The sequence below is a fragment of the Lepidothrix coronata genome, unplaced genomic scaffold (genome assembly GCF_001604755.1).
Source record: "Lepidothrix coronata isolate B3197 unplaced genomic scaffold, Lepidothrix_coronata-1.0 Scaffold117, whole genome shotgun sequence".
Classification (NCBI taxonomy): Eukaryota; Metazoa; Chordata; class Aves; order Passeriformes; family Pipridae; genus Lepidothrix; species Lepidothrix coronata.
In genome coordinates, this window is record NW_016690297.1 from 2,482,448 (window position 1) to 2,504,671 (window position 22,224).

The following is a 22,224-nucleotide window of genomic DNA, read 5'->3' on the forward strand; positions in this document are numbered from 1 at the left end:
TTCAACAGAAAAATACTATTAGGAAATTACGGTGAAAATGGTTATTGCCTTTCTTATCTCTAAAAGACACCATGTGCTTCAAAGGAAATGCCATCCTACTTTCTGAGATCACAGCTTTCTCAAACCCAGTTTTCCCTTTTCCCTGCTGGATGGAATGACCCTGAGAAGCCTTTAACCATTTTAGCTACTAGTAACTAAAAGGGATCCTGTCAGGAATACTGAGTGAGTTTACAGTACTTGTTGCTTTATGACAGCCTGGTGAGCACCAAGCACAGCCACAATACTATTTCCTACAAAACCAGGGGAAAAAACACCACAAAAATCAGTCCCGCATACATTAAATCTCCTACAGACTTGTAGAACAGTTGAAATTGGAAAGGACCTGTGAAGATCATCTGTTGCAACCTCCCTCCTAAGCAGGGTCACCTAGGACCAGTTTCCCAGAACCATGTCCAGAGGGCTTTGGAATATCTCCAGGAACAGAGACTCCATAAACTCCCTGGGCAAGCCGTGCTAGTGCTTGGTCATTTTCACAATACAAAAATGTTTCCTGATGTTCAGAGGGAACCTCCTGTGCTCCAGTCTGTGCCCATTGGCTCTGATCCTGTCACTGGGCACCACTGAAAAGAGCCTGGATCTGCCTTCTTTGCACCCTCCCTTCAGGTATTTACACACAATGCTGAGATCCCCCTGAGCCTTCTCTGAGCTGAACCCTCCCCTCAGCCTTTCCTCAGGTGAGGGGGTGCTCCAAACTCTCACATGTTTGTGGCCATTCATTGCACTCTCTCCAGTATGTCCAAGTCTCTCCTGTTTAATTCCATTTAAAAGTTGCAAAAGAAGTTAATCTAGATCCAGATTTTTTTAACTCGTATTGATCATAAAGGACATTTTTAAAAAGCATATTACAGTATGTATACTTAGAATAAAGTCCAATTTAGAAAAAAGATATTTCTTTATTAAACATCAGAGAATTTACAGTGGAGAATGCTGCTGTTAATGTCCTAACTGCAGACTAAATTTCATTTGGTGCTCATACCTTTCTAAGTATCACTGCCTGTAATAGCTGAGAAGCATCAAGGAGCTAATTCTGTGCTAACTGCTGTGGATGACAAATACAGAAAGCTTACCCTGCAGTTAGAGAATTTGTCATGTGTTTCCATGATAAGCACTCCGTGATAACTCGAGTGCTGAGACTATATTGAACTTATCCCCTTCGCTTCATAGAGACACTTCATATTGTGTCCTTTGCCATCTTAGCTATTTTCATACAACTCATTGAAAACATTCTGTGACATCTCTCCAAGTTGGGTTTTAAAGTGATGGGAGAAAACATTGCTGAGCAAGTGGTTACACAGCATTGATTATCTATAAAACCATGTTATTTTGCTCATAAGCAACATTTCTCCAAGGAGAATTGAGGTCAACTAGGACTGATTTTTCAAAAAAATCAAAAACCTGTTACTGACTTCAGAAGGAAGATCAAGTATTCAGAACTTTATTAAAAAAAAAAAAATCTTCTCCTAGTTGAAAGACTCTGTACTTCTGTAAATGTTTCATCAGAAGCTGTGAGGGTATCAGATTTATTCTTTCCCCATCCACAGTAAATAGAGACTTGTAGACAGTCAATAATGTTTTCCTTCAGCAACTATTTTAAAAGCAGGTATGATACTGTCTGTGATGTCAGGTGACCCTGCACTATCAAGTCAAGTCTCCTTTCTCTGGGCCTTTTCCTAAAAGAGATACATTGCAGAACAGGTGCTTTTCAACATATTAAAGTTGCAGCAAGAACAGCATAGGATATCACTATTGCATTTCACACTCCTTTAGACCAACTGATGACAACAGATAGTGTTCTTTTCCCTCTCCACAAGGATGTCACACTACAGAAAAGAAATAAAACCCCACCATTTTCACCTGTTATTTTGCTTGTTTTAGCATCAAAGGTAGCAGACCCAGGTCCTGGGCACTTTACAAATACATATTATTTAAAATACTCTTTGTTTACCTGATAAGCTTACCTGTCCAGGCTCCAACAGTGGCTCCATTAGCTCTACCCCCTCTGCATAGACTTGAATTAGTGCAAGTAAATCCCTGGATTTGACAGCCTCAAGTAATTCACTCAGTTTAGCTGCTGCAGATGTACAAGTCTTCCTAGAGAACTTATGATCTACATATTTAGCAGTGATAAATTCTTTACGTGCAGTCCTGTGGGGTGTGAAAATAGAGCTTGCTTTAGAAATTTTTAGAAAAATGGGTCAATGATTTTAATTTACAATCACCTTGTCTAACTCAGGAGATAAGAAGGGAAGAGGAAAACTATCTGATAAAAAGTGTGTTATTCATTGTTATGCTGCATGTCTTTCTTGCAAACAAGCGCAAAATACAGTAAGTACATTGTCAAGTACTTGTTATATATGAAAATCACTCTGACTCTGGGGACTAAGACCAAAGTAAAAACAGAGCTGGTATCATTTAGTCCAACTGTGTTTATTACCTGAAGGGATTCTATAAAACTCAAAACCATTCAGGATTCAAATAATGAACCTTGAAACCCAAACTCAAAATATTCTACATTGAGAAGCTGAGGTAGCTAAAATGTGGCTACATAACTTCTAAGAAACTCCACAGTTGGAGTAAAAATTCTGCAATTCTAGCCTTCCTCTAGCTTGGTTACTGTTTAAGACACTTTACATCAAATATATATTCCACAGTAAGCTTAATGTTAAAGATTTTAGAGATTAAAGACTTACATATCACTTGATGGACTGGGTTTAGGCGAAGGACTAGGTAAATTCCCTTCCATAATATCATTAAAACTAGTATTTCCTACATTCTTGGCCAGCTGAAATCAGAAAAAGAATAAATGACAGTGAGGGCTTTTGGGGTCTAACAGCAATCTAAAAAATGGACTATTAATGTGCCTTTTCCACACTACTGATAAAAGATGGAACACGCAGGACTGCAAAATGAAAGCACAATGATTGCATGTAAATATAGAGCAATTAAATAAAATTTTAAGTGTAAATTCTCTCATCTCAGAACTTGTATGATAGACTTTACAGTCACAGCTGATTGCATTTCAATTCAATCTGCCTCCAATGCAAAATCCAAAATGAGAATGAGGAATCAGCAGCATGAACATTGAAATGGTGCTGGTACACTGATCAGGAAGCTACTTTTGGAAAGAAGCTCAGACCTATTGAAGGTCACGCTTAGCAAAATTTGATTTATATTAACAGTAACTTTGCAAACAACTCAGTATTTCAAAGAGAGAGCTAGTGCTAATGTTGAACCTATACCCAAATCCAGAACTGCCTTCTATCTTCTCTCAATTTTCCCGATCAAAATTTCTATAACAAGTATCTTCTCTCAGGCCAAACACAGTTGGGGAGTGATAAACCTGCTACAATTGTTTTGGGTTTTTTTCTTTCTCCATATCTTTTTTTTTTTTAGTAGTCTCGCATCAAATTCCTTTCATAACTTTAATATAATAGGGTTTCTTCCATCAAATTAAAAGATTCATCCAACATTTTTCTGTCAAAATTAGCAATAGTCATTCTCACTTGCCAAGTTAAATTAGCTTTCCTTTGTTTTAATTGCATACAATTTTAGACTGTCTTGATTTAGGGTCAAGGTCAGCTATTGAGAGACAAAATTCTGATGGCACTAATCACAACAGATGTCAATACTCATTCTGCAAAACCCCAGAAAATGAACAAGAGAAGTGAGAAATCACCAAAACTATCAATAATAAATAATATTATATAATATATAATTATGCTCCTATCAAATACATACAAAATATGAAGGAGGTGTTCTACAAAAACACATTCCTTGAAAAAAATTAACTGTAAATTATATATCTCAATGCTTCCTATATATATGTCATCAATTGTCTAAAAAAAAAAAAAAATCACCAAAAATCATCCAAATTAAAGAAACTTACCAAGAGTTCAGATGTTCCTAATTTGTCTAATTCCAAAGACTGGATTCGAGAAATATGAACACCCATTTCTCTGTGTATTCCAGAACACTCAATGCAGGTTAAAATGCCCAAATTAGTTGATAGCCATGTTGGATCTGAAGAATTGAAAAACAACGTATTTAATCAAAGTACAAGAAAAGGTTTTCAGTGGTGGTAAGAAATCCCAACGTATTCGGAAATGATTCCTCATTTAATGCTTTAAAGAACAGAAATGTATGGAATATTCTTAGGCTTTTTCTCCAAACTGCAGTGCAAATTTAACCACAAATTGCTACCAACGGACTTCAGTTTTTCAGATTTAGAGACAGTCCCAAAGGCACTGAATTTAGACTTATAAATTCATACTTAATGAATATATTTCAATACAGTTAGGATTTATTTCCTGTACAAATAACATAAGGCTTTAAATTCCTGTATTTAAAAGGAACAGATCTCCTAAATTTGACAACCTCTGAAGTTTTGAAATTTACTTCTTAAACTTTAAACAGTCCTTTATAAAAGATTGACCATATAATTTTCCAGTATGTAAAACAGCAGTATGTTGTAGAAAATTTAAGGAATGCTAGCTAGTCCAGGAACAAAAATAAATAAAAAAATAAATAAAAATTGCTGTCATGGAGAAGATCTGCATGAAATATTAGAATAGATCTTATACTATGAATGCCACATAAGAAGCATGACCAGTTTTTAAGGAAAAGAAAAAGCTCCAGACACACTTTGTACACATACATGTCTTCAAATTAATCTCTTCCTTGACCTTAAATAGTAAGCGCTGAAGCATTCGGTCAAGAGTTTTAAAGCAGCAAGCTGGGGTGCAGGAGTGGAGCTTAAAACTTCACTATAAATTAAAAGATGAATGAGAACTGTAGTCTGAAGTTTCTGTAGCTTTACATAATGAAATAATTGAATGAACTGATTCCAGGATTTGACACAGTTATATCCCAGTTTGTATTTTTATCTTGCTATTTCTTATTTGGATGAGCAAGCATCTGCAAGATACACACTATCTACTCAGTTCCAAATAAGCATCACTTTCTTGAAGTGTCTCTTTAGATGAGAAAGCTGCAACAGCTACCAGCTACCAAACCAATTCAGTTGTGCTGGGTCAAGCTGCCTCCACTCAAGCTCTAAGCAACACTTAACTGACCTTAACTCTGTACTTCTGAAGATATTATCTTGGAGGATTTCAACTCTGGGTTTTGTTCTTTGTACAAGACTACTTATTCCAGCTCTGAATAGTTCTGATACTGCAATTCCAGTAGTCTCATGCCAAGATAAAACCTCAGAGTAAGATCCTGGCTAGGTCAATTTTTCCACAATCATTGTCTAAATATTACTCACTTCTACTTAGTAGCATGCACAGGATCAGTGATGCCAAGCAACTTCCACTCAAGTGCAACAAGCATCTAGACACAGTGCAACAAGAACAGTTCAAACTCCAGAGGGGCTTGAACTGCTGGAAGTAAGCACAGACAACACACAAAAATATTTTAGTGAATTAAATAGAACTAACGTAGGAAAGTCATATTTCTTCTTTTAAAAACAGGCTGAAAACTGAGAAACACATCACTTAGAAAATTAGTTTGCACTCTACAAACACTTCTTTAAAGAAATTACTTAGGTCCCAACAAGATGGTGATGACATGAACAAATTGAGATACCTGGTGAGCCACAATCACAACAGACTTCATTTCCGGGTAATCTCTGTATGTCATCAATAATGGCTTTTGTCAGATCCTCTAAACTGTTTTCCCCTGTGCTCTGCTCTCCACGGAATGCCATATTTAATGCTTCTTCTTTGCTGTTAGTCAATACTGATATCCATCTAGCACAAGATAAAGACCTTAATGAAGATCTGCATTTGCAAATACAAGTTAATCTATAAACTGTAGAAAGCTTGCCAGGAACAAAATATTAATGGGAATGTAGGGAAGGACTCTATTGTGGGAGAGACTGGAGAGGGAAAAAGTGAGAAACAAAAAGGAAAGATTTGAGAAAAGGTAAGTAAGAATGAAAAGAGACAAATAGTCTTAATTAAAACATCCCTTTGGTGAAAAATTTTAAAGCCAAAGCAGTACAGTTCAAGTTTCTCAAGTAGGTGGAAGCTGTGGAAAAGGGGCAATTAAAGCTCCTGTAAATTTAACCGCTTTAAAAGGTGCCCAAAATCTTCCTGAAGTCTATCCTGTTATTAAAAGAGAAAATTATAACCCCTACTGTGCATCTTTCTCCTCACAGAGGTAACAGCAAGTACCCTTGTGAATATGTTGATGCCCAGTTGCTTTTTAAAATGGAGGTCTCTGTGCACTAATCAGAGTCACACTGTAATGTCCAAATTAATTGCCATGGCAACCAATGGAGTAAGGCAGAGAGGACCACAGGAGAGTAACCATATCAATAGCCAACACAAAATTTTAGGAGCAGCTCTTGACTGCAACAAATCAAGACTCTTTAATGATATTTCAGGCACCAGTTCCTGGGCCCCTCTCAACCACTTGTTTACAGTTTTTGTTTACACAACTTTTTAATTAAAACCAAACAAACCCCCTTCTCAGTGGCTGCGGTGCTACAGGTGGAAATAAAGAGGGAAAGCAGTTACACCAAGAACAAGCACATTGCAGATGCAGTGTTGCTAATTTAGAAAAAAAACTTGTTAAAAAGAAATCCTCCCAGGTTTAGTGATTTTAGATGTTTTTAGATCCACTGCAAATATCCTTTTTTACACATAAATATTTTAAATTGGCAGAGTCCTCAATGCATTTCATATTTACAATATCCAGGTTGTCTGAAATCATCAGTCTTCTGAAATGTGCTAAAATGGCTGTACATTANTATGTCTTTTAAATTTTTATGCACACAAAATAATCTGGGAACTTGTGCTTAAAAGAAAATGCTTTAAAAATGCTGAAAAATCAACCTCAGAAACAAAAGAGAAGTTTAAAGTCTTGAACACAAATTTGCTCCATAGTTTGCATGCTGAAAACAATTAAATTTATATCTCTTGTTACATGAGAGGAGCCCACACTAGATGGCATTCTTCTGCAATTTTTCAGATGAAATCCAATGCTATTAAAAAAGAGGCAGCAGTGTCTTACTTGTCTGTTATTATAGCAATGTTTGGTTAAATACACAGAGTAAAATAATAATTAAACTCAGACAACATTTATTCTGACATTTGTCGACAATTTCTTTCAGGGCTACAATTTGATTAGTTTGTTAAAAAGGCAGAATTTAAACAAAACTCAGCTATGCAGTAACCATTAAAAAATTATTAGATGCAATTATAATAAATACAACACAACTGAGCCAGCTGTTAGTTTGATATAGATTTCCTTATTATGAGTATCTAAACTGTCAGAGCAATGATTTATTTTGGTTGCATTTGCTCAGGTAGAAAGAATCTGCTCTTCAAGGCTGCCTGTCACTGGTGTCACCTGCGGGGCAGAGCAAGAGGCACTGCAGTGTCAGCTCTTCCCAGACACAGCCCAGGCAGCACCAGCACAAGGACAGGCACACTCTGAATGAGTGGTGCAACTCACACAAGAAGTGCCCAGTTGGTCACCAGGCCTGCCTGCCAGGCTGTGCACTCAAAAATAAACAAATCAAATCAGTAAATATAGGATGTTAATTCAATGTCAATAGTTTATAAAACTGTCTTCTGACGGCTCTTCTTCCTCTTTTTCTTATCTGTATCAGTCTTTTTTTTTCCTTTATAAAAAATATATGTTTGCTTTATCTCACAATACTGCCAGTGCCAAACTAACAGTCAAAAAGCTTCTGGTAATACTTTGTACTGTTCTCTCAAATAATTTAAAAAGTCTTAAATTTCATTATCTTCTTGTTTTAGGACAAGAGAAAAAGCTCAAGTTGTGCCAGGGGAGGTTAAGATTGGATATTGGGAAAAACTTCTTCACAAAATGGGTTGCCAAGAACTGGAATAGGCTGCCCAAGAAAGTGGTTGGGCCACCATCCCTGGAGGTATTTGAAAGGTGTGCAGACGTGGCACTTGGGGACATGTTTTAGTTGTGGTCTTGGCAGTGCTTGATTAATGGTTGGACTCAATTATATTAAAGTTTTTTTCCAACCTGAAGATTCTACGATTCTATTCTATCTAAGACAATAAAAGAGGTTGTCCAATTGTCAATTAAACTTGTTTTTCTGAATCTCAGAAGTTTCTTATGATCCTTTAAGGCATTTAGTTTGCTGGAGATTCCTGGTATGGAAGAAACTCGCAATGGTAAACAAAAATCTGGCATCATGTGTGCCTTCAGAAAACAGAAGGAATTTGTTATCTTGGATGGACCAGACTGTCACTCAGATTCCTCTTATTTTTCTTTAGTATTTTCAAGCCAATACAAATCTCTCTCCCAAAAATAGCAACCATTGGGTTTTTCGGTCTGCAACAAAAGTTTATCTGTCTCTTCTGACAAGCACTATTGCAACATTGTTTTTTCCAGGTAAACGCATAAACAGAACAAGAATAGCACAGTATCTTTCAAATATTCAGAAATAACCCTTTTCGTATGGAAGAAGCAACAGATAGTATCAAGACCCTCCAATTCAATCTTTCCAAAGTAAAAAATGCCTGAGGACTGTTGCTAAAATCTAGACTGAAGTTAGATGTGTGTTTCTTCATAGAAAAATTTCTGAATCTAGCTTGTTTATAATCCAGGTGTTTCCTGTAGATATGGATATACCCTTGACTGTCAAAAAGAGGATAGAAAAGAACTAAAAGGTCATGTCTGGATTATGTTTGTCCCTATCCACATTTACAAAAAAATAGAAAGCAATTATTATTATCTAAGTTAAAAAAAATAAATCTGGTTATGTTTCTTATAATCTACACATAAAAATATATTATATATGCACATACATAAACAGACTCCCCATGCACCTCCTCTCCCAAATACACTGTATTTTATCTACTAGACAAACCAATAATCCACTGGGAATTTAAGGACTGTCAATCTATTCAGACAGCTGCCTGGATAAAAATCAAGAAGTACACTGGACTGAAGGAAGTGTTTAAGGGGAAGCAATAATGAACCTATAAGAATGTAAGCTTCAGTGGCTTTTATTTTAAACCATCTACTTTTTTTAATTAATATCAATTATTTTTATTTTTAAGTAGTTTGAGGAGCTATTTATAGAAACTGTAAAATGATCACTAGGGAAATGTATGCAGGGTCAGTTGAACTAAAATATAAAGAAATGCATCTTGCTTTTTTCTCTATGTAGATGTGAGTCTAAGGAAGATGATTTAAAAATCTATTTATGCATTTCTTTTTCAATTGGTGTATGAAGTAAAAAAGACAGAAGAGAGGCAGCACTAAAACTAAAGCAGAAGGGGAAGTGCTGATCTCCTCTCTCTTGTGACCAGTGATAGATAGGACATGAGGAAATGGAATGAAGCTGCATCAGGGGAGTTCAAATGGGAGAAGGTTCTTCACTGAATGGGTGCTTGGTCACTGGAACAGGCTTCCCCAGGGAAGTGGCCAGGGCATCAAGCCTGGTGGTGTTTAAGGAGCATCTGGATAACACTCTTAGTCATATGGTTTAGTTGTAGCAGTCCTGCAAGGAGCAGGGAGATGGATTCAGTGATCCTTAAGGGTCCCTTCCAACTTAGGATATTCTAGGATTCTGTATTCCAGTACAAGTAATTTTCTCAGCCACTGGACTTTAGAGTGATAAATGAGACTTCAGTGCTTCTAATGGGAAATAAAACCAGCCTGGAATTACAAAACAGTCCAAGAGGCAGCCCACTAAACTGAATTTATTGAACTGCCAACCAGAAGAAGGATATTACTAATGCATTCTCCGCCTACCTTGCTCATGTGTTAAGACAAAAAAACCCCAAACAAATCACTTCTTAAAACAACTAATAGAGTAAAAATTAATGCAGGGCAGAGTCCCAAAAACTTACGGTTCATTGGAAATAACAGTATTTTCTTCTTGACTGAGAAAATTACTGGAATAATTAAGTTCCAGGATAAATGCAGCAAACATGACTAGCAAGTCAGCTTTGTACTCTCAGAGCCAACATAAAGCTGTGGAAGACTGGAAGGAAATAGGTGCACAAAGAGTCCTCCAGCCCTCTCATTTCACCCATACCTCCCAAGGCTGAGCTGTCAATGCCACTGCCTCCCAACACCTCCCAACACCCTACAAACATTCCCTGTACCTTTAAAATACACATGGAGCAACACAGTCTGCCATTAGAATATGGATATTTAACAAAAGAATGAGGCAGCCTTGCAGGCTCAGGTTTGCTGTCCTCTTCACTGGTAACTTTATTCCTTGAACTGTTGGGTGATGAGCATTAGACAACACACACAACACACGTTTGGTGACACAGAAAGCAATGTTCAGGAGGAAAAAAACAGTGGTACATGGTTCTCAGGAAGTAGTTCTGATGCAGCAGGAAGAAAGATTGTTTTAAAGGAAACAATCTGGTTGGAAACAGGTATTAATGAAGCAAGTTCCTGGATTCTGAAGTACACAAATATCAGAGACGTGCTTTGCTGTTTATTTCTAGGCCAACAGTAGAAAAGATGCACTGCCTGTACATATTTCCTATGTGTTATATGGAGTTCTTTTATCTATTTATTTCTCTTAATTTAAAGGAAAAGGCAGAATCAGGAGTAAAAGAAGTAACTGCAAAACAGGGTTGACAGAGAAGACTTAGGAAGTATTTAAAAATATATCATTTGAATCCTAATAACCTGATATACTATATCATGACAAGCAACTGCACAAAAACCAAGTGCTGGCAGGATACACAATCTAAATGGGTTTTTGGTTAGTTTGGTTTGGGTTTTGGTTTTAACATTACACGGTTTTAAAAGAGTTCTGTAGTGTGACACAAGATAGTTTACATTTGTAGATTCACAACAGCAGAAAAAAAGAGACAGTAGGCACTACTTGTGCAGTAACTGAGAAAACTATTGCCATTGTTTTATACACCTCTATTGGCAAAATAAACTTGAAAAATGTAAACATTCTTACGCCACGTATTCCTGTTCATCTTCTGCTTGGAAGTGGTATGTTCTGTTATCTGAAATAAATAAATACATCTTTTCATTTGGCACATGATAAATTTTAAAATATCCACATACTTGGTACTGAAACCTATTAGGCAACTAAAGCCTTTAAGAGCAATTGCTCTTAACCAATAACATTAATACCCTATTCATAGCTATGGAAAACAATTTTTTAAAAAAACTGAGAAAGATGAAATTCTGAATTCTGATTTGCACCAAATGTATGAATTTCAAGAGTCTTATGTTTAGAAATATTAAAGAAAAATAAGCATATGGATCAAATTTTGCCCTTTCAGAAGTTAAATCTGAAACATAAGTAGGAGAAAAGGGCAAAATTAATTTGTTCCTATAGTAAAGTTTTCCCTCCAGTTGGGTGAAGAAACATCTTTTTACTAACGAAAGGATGAGACATGAACTGCCTACTATCTCCCACAGTCAAAGGTTTCATAAACTGTCCTTGTAAATCCAAAATGTTGATTAATAGTACGTATGCAATGACTGAAAACACTAAGTGGACTCATCAACTTTAAAAGTGTTTTTAAAACCAAACTGGATACAAATGCCTGCTGTATAAGACCAAAAGGGGAAGAAGGGAAATCACAGGAGCTGTAATCATGAGAAGACAAGTCACTCCCAGTTTTAGACAAACAGAAGCATATTTCTAAAGTGGGATAAGAGAACAAGACAAATTGGTTCTCATTGCCTTCCTCATCCACTCAAATAGCACTCAAAAAGCAGAACAGACTGAAGGAAAAACAAGATGAAGCCGAAGGTCTTTGCCATTCCCTGGTGAACATAACTTATGCACGTTGCACTAAGCTGTGAAACATCTCTCTGAACTTAGGAGAGCAGCACATATGCTGTATTTCATGGCTTGTCACAGACAAACAGCATTTATCTCACACACACACAGAACAGGTTCTATATTCATTTGCCCATTCAACCCATCCTCAAAACTAGAAGTTCTGAACACTCATGAGGCACTGCACGTGTCTGGTTACAGACCGGAACTTTGAGCTCTAGTCTCATGTTTTGCTCAAAGCCTTTTGCAATGACATTTTCAGAAGTCCCATATAATGCAAGATGGTACTGAAGATGCTACATACGTGATATTAGATCAAAAGACTTCTTATCTTCAGCATTTGGCTTCACCTGGCAGGTCAATAAATTCAGTTTAGCTGGTTGCCTGTTGGACTAAAAAGAAAATTTATTTTACTTTAAAAAATGTATTGATTTAGGATTATTTTCCCTTTCTGGGGAGTGGTCATGCATGATATTAATTTATAGCGTGAACATTCACACATGTACACACTCAAAACGGTGGAGACAAGCATCCCTTTGTCTGACTGGGGTTGTCAGAATGGACACACTGCTAAATCTAAACAAAATTAAAATTCTCAGGGCCACTCTTTCTGACTATTTGAATGGGATTAAAGGAACAAACCTTAATGTACAATATGCTAAAATTACAGAGTTTTTATTGCATTTCATAAACAACAGTAAAACGATAATGTAGTTTTTCATTACAGAATACCCACAGTCCAAGTTTCCTCTCATTTTAAATAAATCAAAGATATAATTGTAAAACTTTAAATGGGAAGTGGGAAGCTGGAGATCTGGAGTTTCAGAATTTGGGATAAATACATATACTAATATTCTGTGCTGTAATTAGGTCATCTAAGACATCATAACTAAATGTATCTTTAAAGTATATTGGGTTTACACAGGTAGTAAACATTCAACACTGATGGTCATCACTGGAATTTGGGATGAAGGAAAAAGAGTGAGGAATTGGGACCATGTCCTTTTATAAGAGTAACTCCTGTTTTCTTGTTTCAGACAAGTTTGTGTCATACTGCCACAAGGCACTTTTAGGACTGCCTCCACCATGACCATGTTGTTGCTACCTCATGATTTAGCATTCCCAGGAAGGCATTTCAGATACATGCCTGATTCCCAGAACTCACTGGGAATCACTTTCACACTTTTAGCTGAAAGCACTCAAAATATTAACACATTCACTCATCTGTCAGACTGTGCCAATAATACCTAATATTAACTTCCCAAGTTTCTAAATTACGTGATACACAGATACACCATGACAATCTCTATAAGCAAAACCAGCTGAAGAATTAATTGAGAAGTCTGTTCAATATATTTGCCATTTTCTTATTAAACTACTGATAAATTCATTTAAGTATTAAATCAACTGTCATAAACTACAGTTCCACAGAACTTCAACAGTCAGAAGCTGAAGTGACACCCTTTTTGCAATAGCAAATAAGGAGATTCACCAGGAACAGAAATGTTAATTTCCTATTTTCATATAAAGGTATAAAAATAACTTACCGTTGCATGTGATATGGTAAGAATTCCATTTTTAACAGTACACTTCCTTCTTTGCCATACTTTCCTTAACCTACATAATAACAGCAAGTTCAGTAACTAGACATGACTTCAAAAAACATGTTAATCCCATTAACATTTTGAGAAGATTAGCCTTAAGAAACAAATGGATGCAGTCAAAATTTTACTAAATGCCTCATCAAAAATAGCTTGGGAGATTTGTGACAGGTCTTAATCACCTTTTAGAGACTTATAAAGACAATAGCTTTCTTTTAATTATGACTTTATTTTATGTTTGCTTCTCATGCTTTATATATTTTCTGTATTAAATTCAGTTTGGTGTTCAGATTTGAACTGCAAAACTCTCGAGTGCTTGTGGCACATGCATTAGGAGAACGTGCCTTAAGCAACCACAGTAGAAAACAATTAAAATTAGTGCAGGAACATAGCTACAGTTTTCACCATTATGTGCTCCCAGAACATACCCATCACTCTTCTTTAAAAGATAACCTTTCTTCTCACTGCCATATTCCTTATTCCCCTGAAGTTGATGCATACTATATCCTCCTTGCCTGCTCTGTGAATCCTAAAAAAAGGCAAAAACAGCATTAACATTTTCCTGATGTGCACAGTAAGCTTACCTAACTTTTAAGCGTATGTGTTCTTTACAACTTCAGAAATTAATAAAGATTAAAAAAGGAGAGAAGACTCCTACAGCATGTTTTACAGTCATAGGACAGCTTGCTTTTACATCACGTGATCTTGAACTAACTGTTCAAGATTCAATTAATTCATTAGGCATTTGAAGTATAGTATGGATGCAAATATACATCTAACTACACTTTTAAAATATAGATATTTAATATTTTATAATCTTATAAACAAAAAACTAAAAGTCTAAGATGAAATTTCAAAAAGAAAGCACCAGAATCCAGCATGCATATATAGGAACGCATATATAAACAAAGACAAATGCTAATAATCACTATTTTTTTCTCAATTTAAAAATACATATATAATTCATGAGTTTTAGTGAATGAAGTCAGCTGAAATAACTTTTGGCCTGATCTAGTGAAACAATTAAATGAAATGGATTAACTTGTTATAAGCACATCAGAAAAAAAAAAATCCCCAAAAGTTCATTAAAACATTGACTTACTCTCCTAGACTTCGATCACGAAAGGCAAAAGCAATAGAGGAAAGAGAAAGCAAATAATTTAAAACGAGAATTACTATTTATTTAAAAAAACATGTTCCTTGAAAATAAATTTTATAGCCTGTGTATCTGTTAAAATAATGTTTCCCCTTTCTAATGGCACAACTAGAAAGAAGGCAAGAACTACTTTTTAAGGCACATTTGTGTTTTTTCTCATAAAAACCAAAACATCACAACAAAATGCTGTGCAACCTGGCATATATGACACTGGCTTCACACAACAACTAAGATGACTACAGGATCAAATTTTATTATATCTTCCAGACCTTTAAGTTGTCTAAAATGATACCGTATTTATCCTCCAAACTCGAACTAATTCTGAATTTCTATTGAAAAAGATCAGGCCCAAAGTTAATTGTTAATTTTTACAAATGTATATAAAAAGGTATAATTAAGGACATTAATATGGTTTTAAATGTAGCTGTGAAAAAATAACCTGCAAAATATCTGATAATATCCCACCAAAACAAACAAACAAAAAAAGAATCAAAAGAATGGGAAGTTCAGTTACTCGGCAATAACCTTTCCTCTTTAAAGCAGTTTCTCACTATTACCATAACCAATATACATTGAAGGTTACTCCTTCTTGTTTTACAATTGTTTTTCATTTTATAACAAGTTTGCCACAGAAGTTTAAAGAGAAGTGCTTTGGTAAAACTGGCAGCTGTGGTTGGAAGCAGCACGAAGGCTGCTCTGTGCCACGTGCTGCCAGTACTGTTCACATCATCAAACAAGCAGCTCATTTGTTATAAGCAAATTTCAAATCCCCATTGGAATTAGGGTCCTATTGGTATTAGCATAGGAAAGAATATAATGAGATATGGTTCTTTTTGCAAAGAGCATATCAGATGGAGATTTGGGGAAATAAATCAAAGTCCAAAGAAACAGTTGACAAAACAGACAGAAAGCATGATTCTAGAGATTAGCTATATTTAACTTAAAGCTGTTAAGTTACATTGGTAGCAATAATTATTATACAAAAATAGGCAACAGAAGCTTGTGTTAAAGGCCTGGTTTCTTTTAAAAAGTTTAACTTCTTAGGATATAAGCATTTTTAAACACAAAAGATGAAATACTTTACACAATTAAAATTATACTAATACCCGTTAAAATATTTTTTCCAAAAGCCTTAAACCACAGTCATTTAAAAAAATCAGATAATTCTTGCACAAAGTAACAGAATCTGCCCTAACTTGATACCAGGGCAGCACAGCAGCAGCCACAAGAGACACTGCATGTACCAGAGCCAATGTAAAATGGTACTTCCCTCAATGAAGCTATGGCACTGGCACTTCTGCACAGCCCAGGATTCAAAGATGGTCAAGAAATACTTTACTAGGCAATTCCAGTGATTACAGTAATATTTTTTTTCACTGATCAAAGGATAGGTATGCCAGTAAAATGTGTAAGGGCATTACAGATGTCCATCATGCTAAATAAACACCTTGGATCCGTGCAACAGAAAAACAGGAGTTACATTATGAGATCTCAAAAATGTTGGGACATCTCACTTCTCTAGTGGCAACTCCAAAGAGGTTAAAGGTGGACAAATTTACAATTTGGACAGGAATGACTAGTTTGAACTTCTTTCTCTTACACAAAGGGTCAAAGAAACTTAAAACTACACACAACCAGAGCCTCAATTTTATTATTTCAAAATGTTTCCCAGCCAAAGCAATGTTTGATAAGAGTACTTCTAAATTTTTACAAATCTGCTGGAGAAAATCCCATTCTTTGCATGTTCTTCAGTAATTCCATTAATCCATAAATTTTCCAGTGAGGGGATTATAATGCACTAATGCAACAGGGAAAATGTATTCTTAATCACAAAGGCCATCTGCTACAGTAATAAAGCCCAACTTTATGTACTTGAAGATTTGGATATACACAATGATGGAGACCTGCCTCCAAGGCAGAAGAAACTCAGGCCACGTGTCTTCAAGCTTTGTTGTCTCTTAACTAAGGAGTAATGAATGCTGACATGCTGCTTCAGGATTAAATACTGAATGCCTAAATCATACAATGTTTTATCAAGCTTCTCAATATCTGCCAGTATCATTACACTCTGACTCAAGTCATGCAGCAGAATTGCGAGTGAAAGTCCTCATGTTGGTTTTGAAAGGGACACTTGAACACCAGTGTGATCAAACAGTTATTTTATCCAAAATAACATATTCTTTCATTACAGCATTTCTCTCTCCTATGATTTTCCTGGATATCTGAGAATCACAATATTGCTCCTTTTTCTTCTAAGATAAAATTTCAATTCTCTTCAAGTGAAACACTTTATATTTATAAATTTATATACAGATCTCACACATATATACACATACAGGTTTTCAGGAGTCCTAGACTTTGTCTACACTATAATTCCAGTCAGAAAAGTTGCACAGGTTATTTTGGTTTGCCTGTGAAGCTACTTTATTACAACATGTATTTCAGTTTCAGAATTTGACTTGTTTAATTTTTTATATTTTAGATGAGGTTACTTTCCACTGAAACACAATTTTTACTACACATCCAGGAAGCAGGTAACAAAAACCCCAAACACTATAATTCATTTGTTCTACATCATTATACTCTTATGAGGAACTTCTGAAACTTGACTTGTACCATTGCAGCCATGGATGTACAACACACAGTACTGAAGAACAACCACTCATTTGTCCTACTTAATTTCCAAGAACTGGCTGAATACTCAATAGGTTGAACTTAACAACACACACAGCATCCAGGAGAGAAGGAGATATTTTTCTTTTTTTTCCAGATAATCAGGTTTTGGAAGAAAATATACATGAGAAAAGAGAAAGTCCTGTTTCTCTGTGTGTTGGGAATTGAATGATAAAAAAAATTAGGATTTAAAGTTATTTCCAAATAGCTTTTGAAATATAATGTTCTCTGTTCAATTTTTGGGGGTAAGGATGAAGAAGGAGCAGGAGTTATATTCAGCATGATTTGGATAGTAGGGAGATTACAAATGTAATGCTTGTATGGGAAGCTCTGTAAGAGTTGTGGAAGAGATCTAGTAGGTCCATGTGCACATTGGAGATGGAGAGAAAAAAAAATACTGAAGACAGCATTAGGAAAGACTGTAAAGTATGAGATACGGGAAAACTGGCTGCTAGAAAGAGCTGGCAGATCTTACAGTACATTGGGATCTGTTCAAAGGTGCTCTGTAGTGCTCCTGTTCAGCATTTGTAACATCAAAGAAATTCTAAAACCATGTAGAGTGTGTCCTAAGATTGTGTCATCTTTCAGAACTATGAGATTAGAGATGCAGGGAGAAGAATATTCTCCTGGCCAAAGTTTAGCTGCTATAAAATGTATACCTAAGTAATATAAGGACACATAGGCAAGTATTCAAAAGAAAAAAACTCACTACTGTAAGGAATTACTCATCCATCATTCCTTATTAACTGTGATTCCACCTGAAATAATTTACTAACTCCAAGTCATGTAACTACACACAGTAGCCCTAATCACAATGTGCTACCTACCAAATTACATGAAAGCCCATTAAAATACTCGCCTCAGTTACTCAAGTCTTATATTTTAAGAAATTCCGGAAGAATTCCAGGAAAGTAAAGATTAGTAAACTTCACACCACACAAGGGAGATTAATGAAAACTACTTTTAAGAGTATATTTATTATTATATATACTGTTAAATCAGTGCAACTTTTGTGCAGAGAGGTTATGTCTCTAAAATTTCCTGGAGTTCTCTGAAGGAATCAGTAAGCAAATGATGACTGATGCGGTGTATCTGGACTTTAAATGGGCATCCCCTGTTCCTTATGAAAGGGAAAGAATTACATCGCTACAGGACAAGAGGAAAAGTCCTCAGATGAGATAAGTTTAAAGCAGGAAAGAGCCAAGTGAGTTTCACAGAAAGCTGTGACAGCACATGTGGTGTCTAACACAAAAAATCTGGAAAAGGGTGAACAGCAAACTGTCAAAACTTTGTTAGATGGTATTAAATTATTTAGAATACCCAAGAAAGACTGATTGAAGAATTTCTCAAGAACCTCATGATAGTGAGTAACTTGATAACAAATGACAGGTGAAGACCAGCATAAAAAAATGCCAAGTGATGCAGAGGGAGAGAATAAGATACTGTGAGCTGAGTATGAAGATTCAAAACCAGGATGACATGCTTACAGCTTTACAGATGATTAAACTTAGTTCCTCTGCACTAACCAATGGTCAAAAAGCAAGTCAATGTTAGGACATGTATGAAAGAAAAAGAAATGATCCACTGATTATATCATAAATTCACATGCACTCATATCCTGAGTAGGGTATACAGACCTAAAAGTTCAAAACAAATAAAAGGAGAAAGATTTTTCACACAACATGCAGCCATGGTGGGAAAAACACAGCTGTAACATAAGCTGATGATTTATGCTTCCTCAAAAAAACAACTGCACAAATTCAAAGAGAGGAAAGCCATAGGATGGTGGAGAGACTTCCAACAGTCAAACTACTAATAGGAGGGTATTCTGGGGAAGTATCAGTGTTTATTGCCCTTCATTTTACTCCCAACATCCATTATTGATTGGCATCAGAAACTTGGCTGACTCAGTAATATTGCTGTAAATTATGATCTTATGTATATTTGATAATAGCAATACTGTCCAATCATATACGTGGATGATCCTATGTATTCAGCAAAATGGCACCTGTCTAATGTTTAGTTATAATTCATATTTAATAATAGACACCTGGCAAATATGAATGTCTTATTTACCTACAAGAAAACTGAACAGAAGGTAAGCAAACTTTTCCTAGAGGAGAAACCCCCCAACAGAGTTTCACCATGGGATATTCAGTATTTCAGGCACCATAATTTGGCAGTCACAATGTTATCTCAGGTAAAAGCTGTGATGTATGCTATTATGCTATCTTCTAGTTCCAGAAGTATTCCAGAAAAGCTGCAAAGGACATTGAATGTCCCTCCCTTCACTTTTGATATCAGTGCAATCAATAATGTATTTTACTTTTTAACTGCCCTGTTTCAGCCACTGCTGTCTGATTAACAAATAATTTTTCTTCCTTACCAGATGGTTCTAGTAAAAGGGGTTTTGTGAAGGAGAAAAATACCATAAAATGCGAATTATCAGATGAACAGTAATACATAAACCATAGCTAAAGGCAAGTCTCTAGTTCTTGTTCTGTCTTGTTCAAGATCACCAGGTCAGGAAAATCCTGAACACTGGCTGAAGAAAGAATTGTGCATCCCATTAATTAATTTTTTTTCCTGAACAATAATTGTTTATCATTGTCAAACACAGGATACTGGGCTAGAAGAAGCATTTATCTGATCTGTTACAACTGTTCTTACAGTACATTAAAAAAGTACATAAATAAAGAATAATTTCTTTTCATACATAATATGGAAACAGAAAATTAATGTAAAAATATTGTTTGTTGATATGTGAACATTCTAAATATTAGTTTTGTCATCATGTTCAAAGTCCAACACTTCTGAACCAATAACTACATATATTGAACGTTAAACCAATTTCTGAATACAAAATTCACAAATTTAAATTATCTCAGAGAATAACATGTCTAAATTATTTACCTCCTTCTGATCAAGCTGCAGAGAAGATTTTATCAAATCACGAAGAGCAGTGAGTTGTTTCTTTTCTTCATCTTGTGTCTGCTTTATCTACAGAAAGAGACTGCTATTAGATGCAACTTTAACTTTTTGTTTCAATATATAATTTCAGATGTCCTGAACAACCAGCTCAACTACTCTGTGTTTCTGTAATGGTTGAGTTTATTTTCATGAACTACTCCATTCTTACGTGTTCATCTTCTGTGAACGTACCACTTGAAAATCAAATTAAAATGAATGTGCAACTCCACATGCACCGTTTGTTCTGTTACACTTTAATGGCTCACTATATCTAATGCAACTAAATTAGCTACTGAAATATTAATTAAATAATTCCAATAAACTTGACAGATGACTTACAGAATGAAAATACAGTTTAATTTAGCAACAAATGACAATAGCAAATGGGATTATTGTAATTCTGATTATAGAATGCAGAAGCACTTGGGTGACAAGTGGGTTTTGATTCCATATTATTGCTTGTCTTTAAGGAACATCACAAGTTAATTCATTTTAAAACCTTGGTGCTATCATTAAGCAATTTGGTTTTAATACGTGAAAATGGTAGCTAAAATTGATGCTAATAATATAAGCTGATTCAAATATTCACACTGTAAAGCAGTTTTATATTAATGCATCACTGAATTAGTAGTGAATGAAAGCTACTTTTCCTAATAGCTGTAAAAACCAAATAAAAAGTTTACATAGTCAAGATATTTTGTCTTGTCTAGCTATGTTCAGTTTCAAATAACACTTTTCATTTATAAGATGCAAATGAAATATAGACCCCTGTAATAATATTTAAATCGTACTTATACATACAAACTATTTTAATTTTCACTACTTTCACTATTTTCACTATTTTAACTACTTGTAAGTACACTTACATTATATAAGTCCGCAGCCAGCTTTTCAATATATTGTTTAAGTTTATCAGCTGTTTTCAAGCCATCTTGGAAGAAACTAGAATGAAAAATACCTGTGATTTATCAGGAATACGTCTAATTCATAACACAAAGTAATTGTCTTGTGGAGAAAGACAGCAAAAACAATAAAATATATCCAGCTCCTTCCATGTTCAAAACTAAACAAACTAATGAGACAACCAAAAACCCCAACAGAAAAGCCTTTCCTTAAATTTTTAATGTACAATGTCTTTCAGCAGTGGAGACATGCCACTGTGACTTTTCCATATATAAAATTAGAGAGAATATAGCTTAGCTTATTTTTATCACTTATTTTTATTAGCCAACATGTTTCTCACTTAGTAATTTCTAAAACCTTTTTCCTGTTTTTAAACTAAATAAAAGTTCCTGTGTGTTTGCCGTTGTGGTTCTATTGATGACGAGGTCATATCTGGCTAGTTTCACCCCAGAGAAAGTCGAAGAAATTGCTGGCTTTCACAATGGTTTTTAAATTTACATAAAAGACTAAAAAATATTAAAAAGAGTAAACAAAATATTTGTAAAATTACATTCTAGATCTATGCCTCAGGAACTAAAATTAATTTTGTAGGCAGCATGCAAGGTTTTCCCTTGGCCTCTTTCTCCATGACTCCTCTGCCCCACTCACTCACACTCTCTACCAAAAGTCTGCAGCCTCATAAGTTGCAGAGGCAGACACCTGGCACATCACAACTATGAAAAATATCCTGACAAGTTCAAACAAAGGGAGAAAAACACTTGTGTAAAAAAGAAAATTCTAACTAAAGCTTGAAGTGTACTTACTTGCATTGTGCATGATAATACTTAATAAGGTTCTGCAGAAGGTCCACACCCTTTTTCGTCTTTATTTCATTAACCTTGATAAGATACTGTATAAACAAAGAGAAGCACATTGACAATCATGTCTCAAAACCTTCAACATTTGTCAAGCATAATTTGCTCAATGAATTAACTGTTTCTGTGTTTAACCTGGGTGCTGACTCATAAGCCACCAGTCTACCACTAAGCAAAATAAGCAAAAGATAACAGTTTATTTGGCCATTCCTTAAAAATTCAAATGATACAAAACATAAAACA

The 22,224-nt window shown here is 35.2% G+C and overlaps 1 protein-coding gene across 1 annotated transcript in view; it reads right to left on the bottom strand.

Annotated features, from left to right (window-relative positions):
- The window catches only part of ASAP1 (ArfGAP with SH3 domain, ankyrin repeat and PH domain 1), a 148,866-nt gene that overhangs the window by 34,416 nt on the left and 92,226 nt on the right, over nt 1–22,224 (bottom strand). Inside the window, 12 exon segments of the mRNA XM_017825216.1 lie at nt 238–290; nt 2,006–2,205; nt 2,751–2,842; nt 3,947–4,080; nt 5,647–5,810; nt 10,988–11,036; nt 12,129–12,216; nt 13,372–13,441; nt 13,854–13,954; nt 20,168–20,254; nt 21,091–21,166; nt 21,931–22,016. Of these exon segments, the coding sequence (XP_017680705.1) occupies nt 238–290; nt 2,006–2,205; nt 2,751–2,842; nt 3,947–4,080; nt 5,647–5,810; nt 10,988–11,036; nt 12,129–12,216; nt 13,372–13,441; nt 13,854–13,954; nt 20,168–20,254; nt 21,091–21,166; nt 21,931–22,016 (1,200 nt within the window).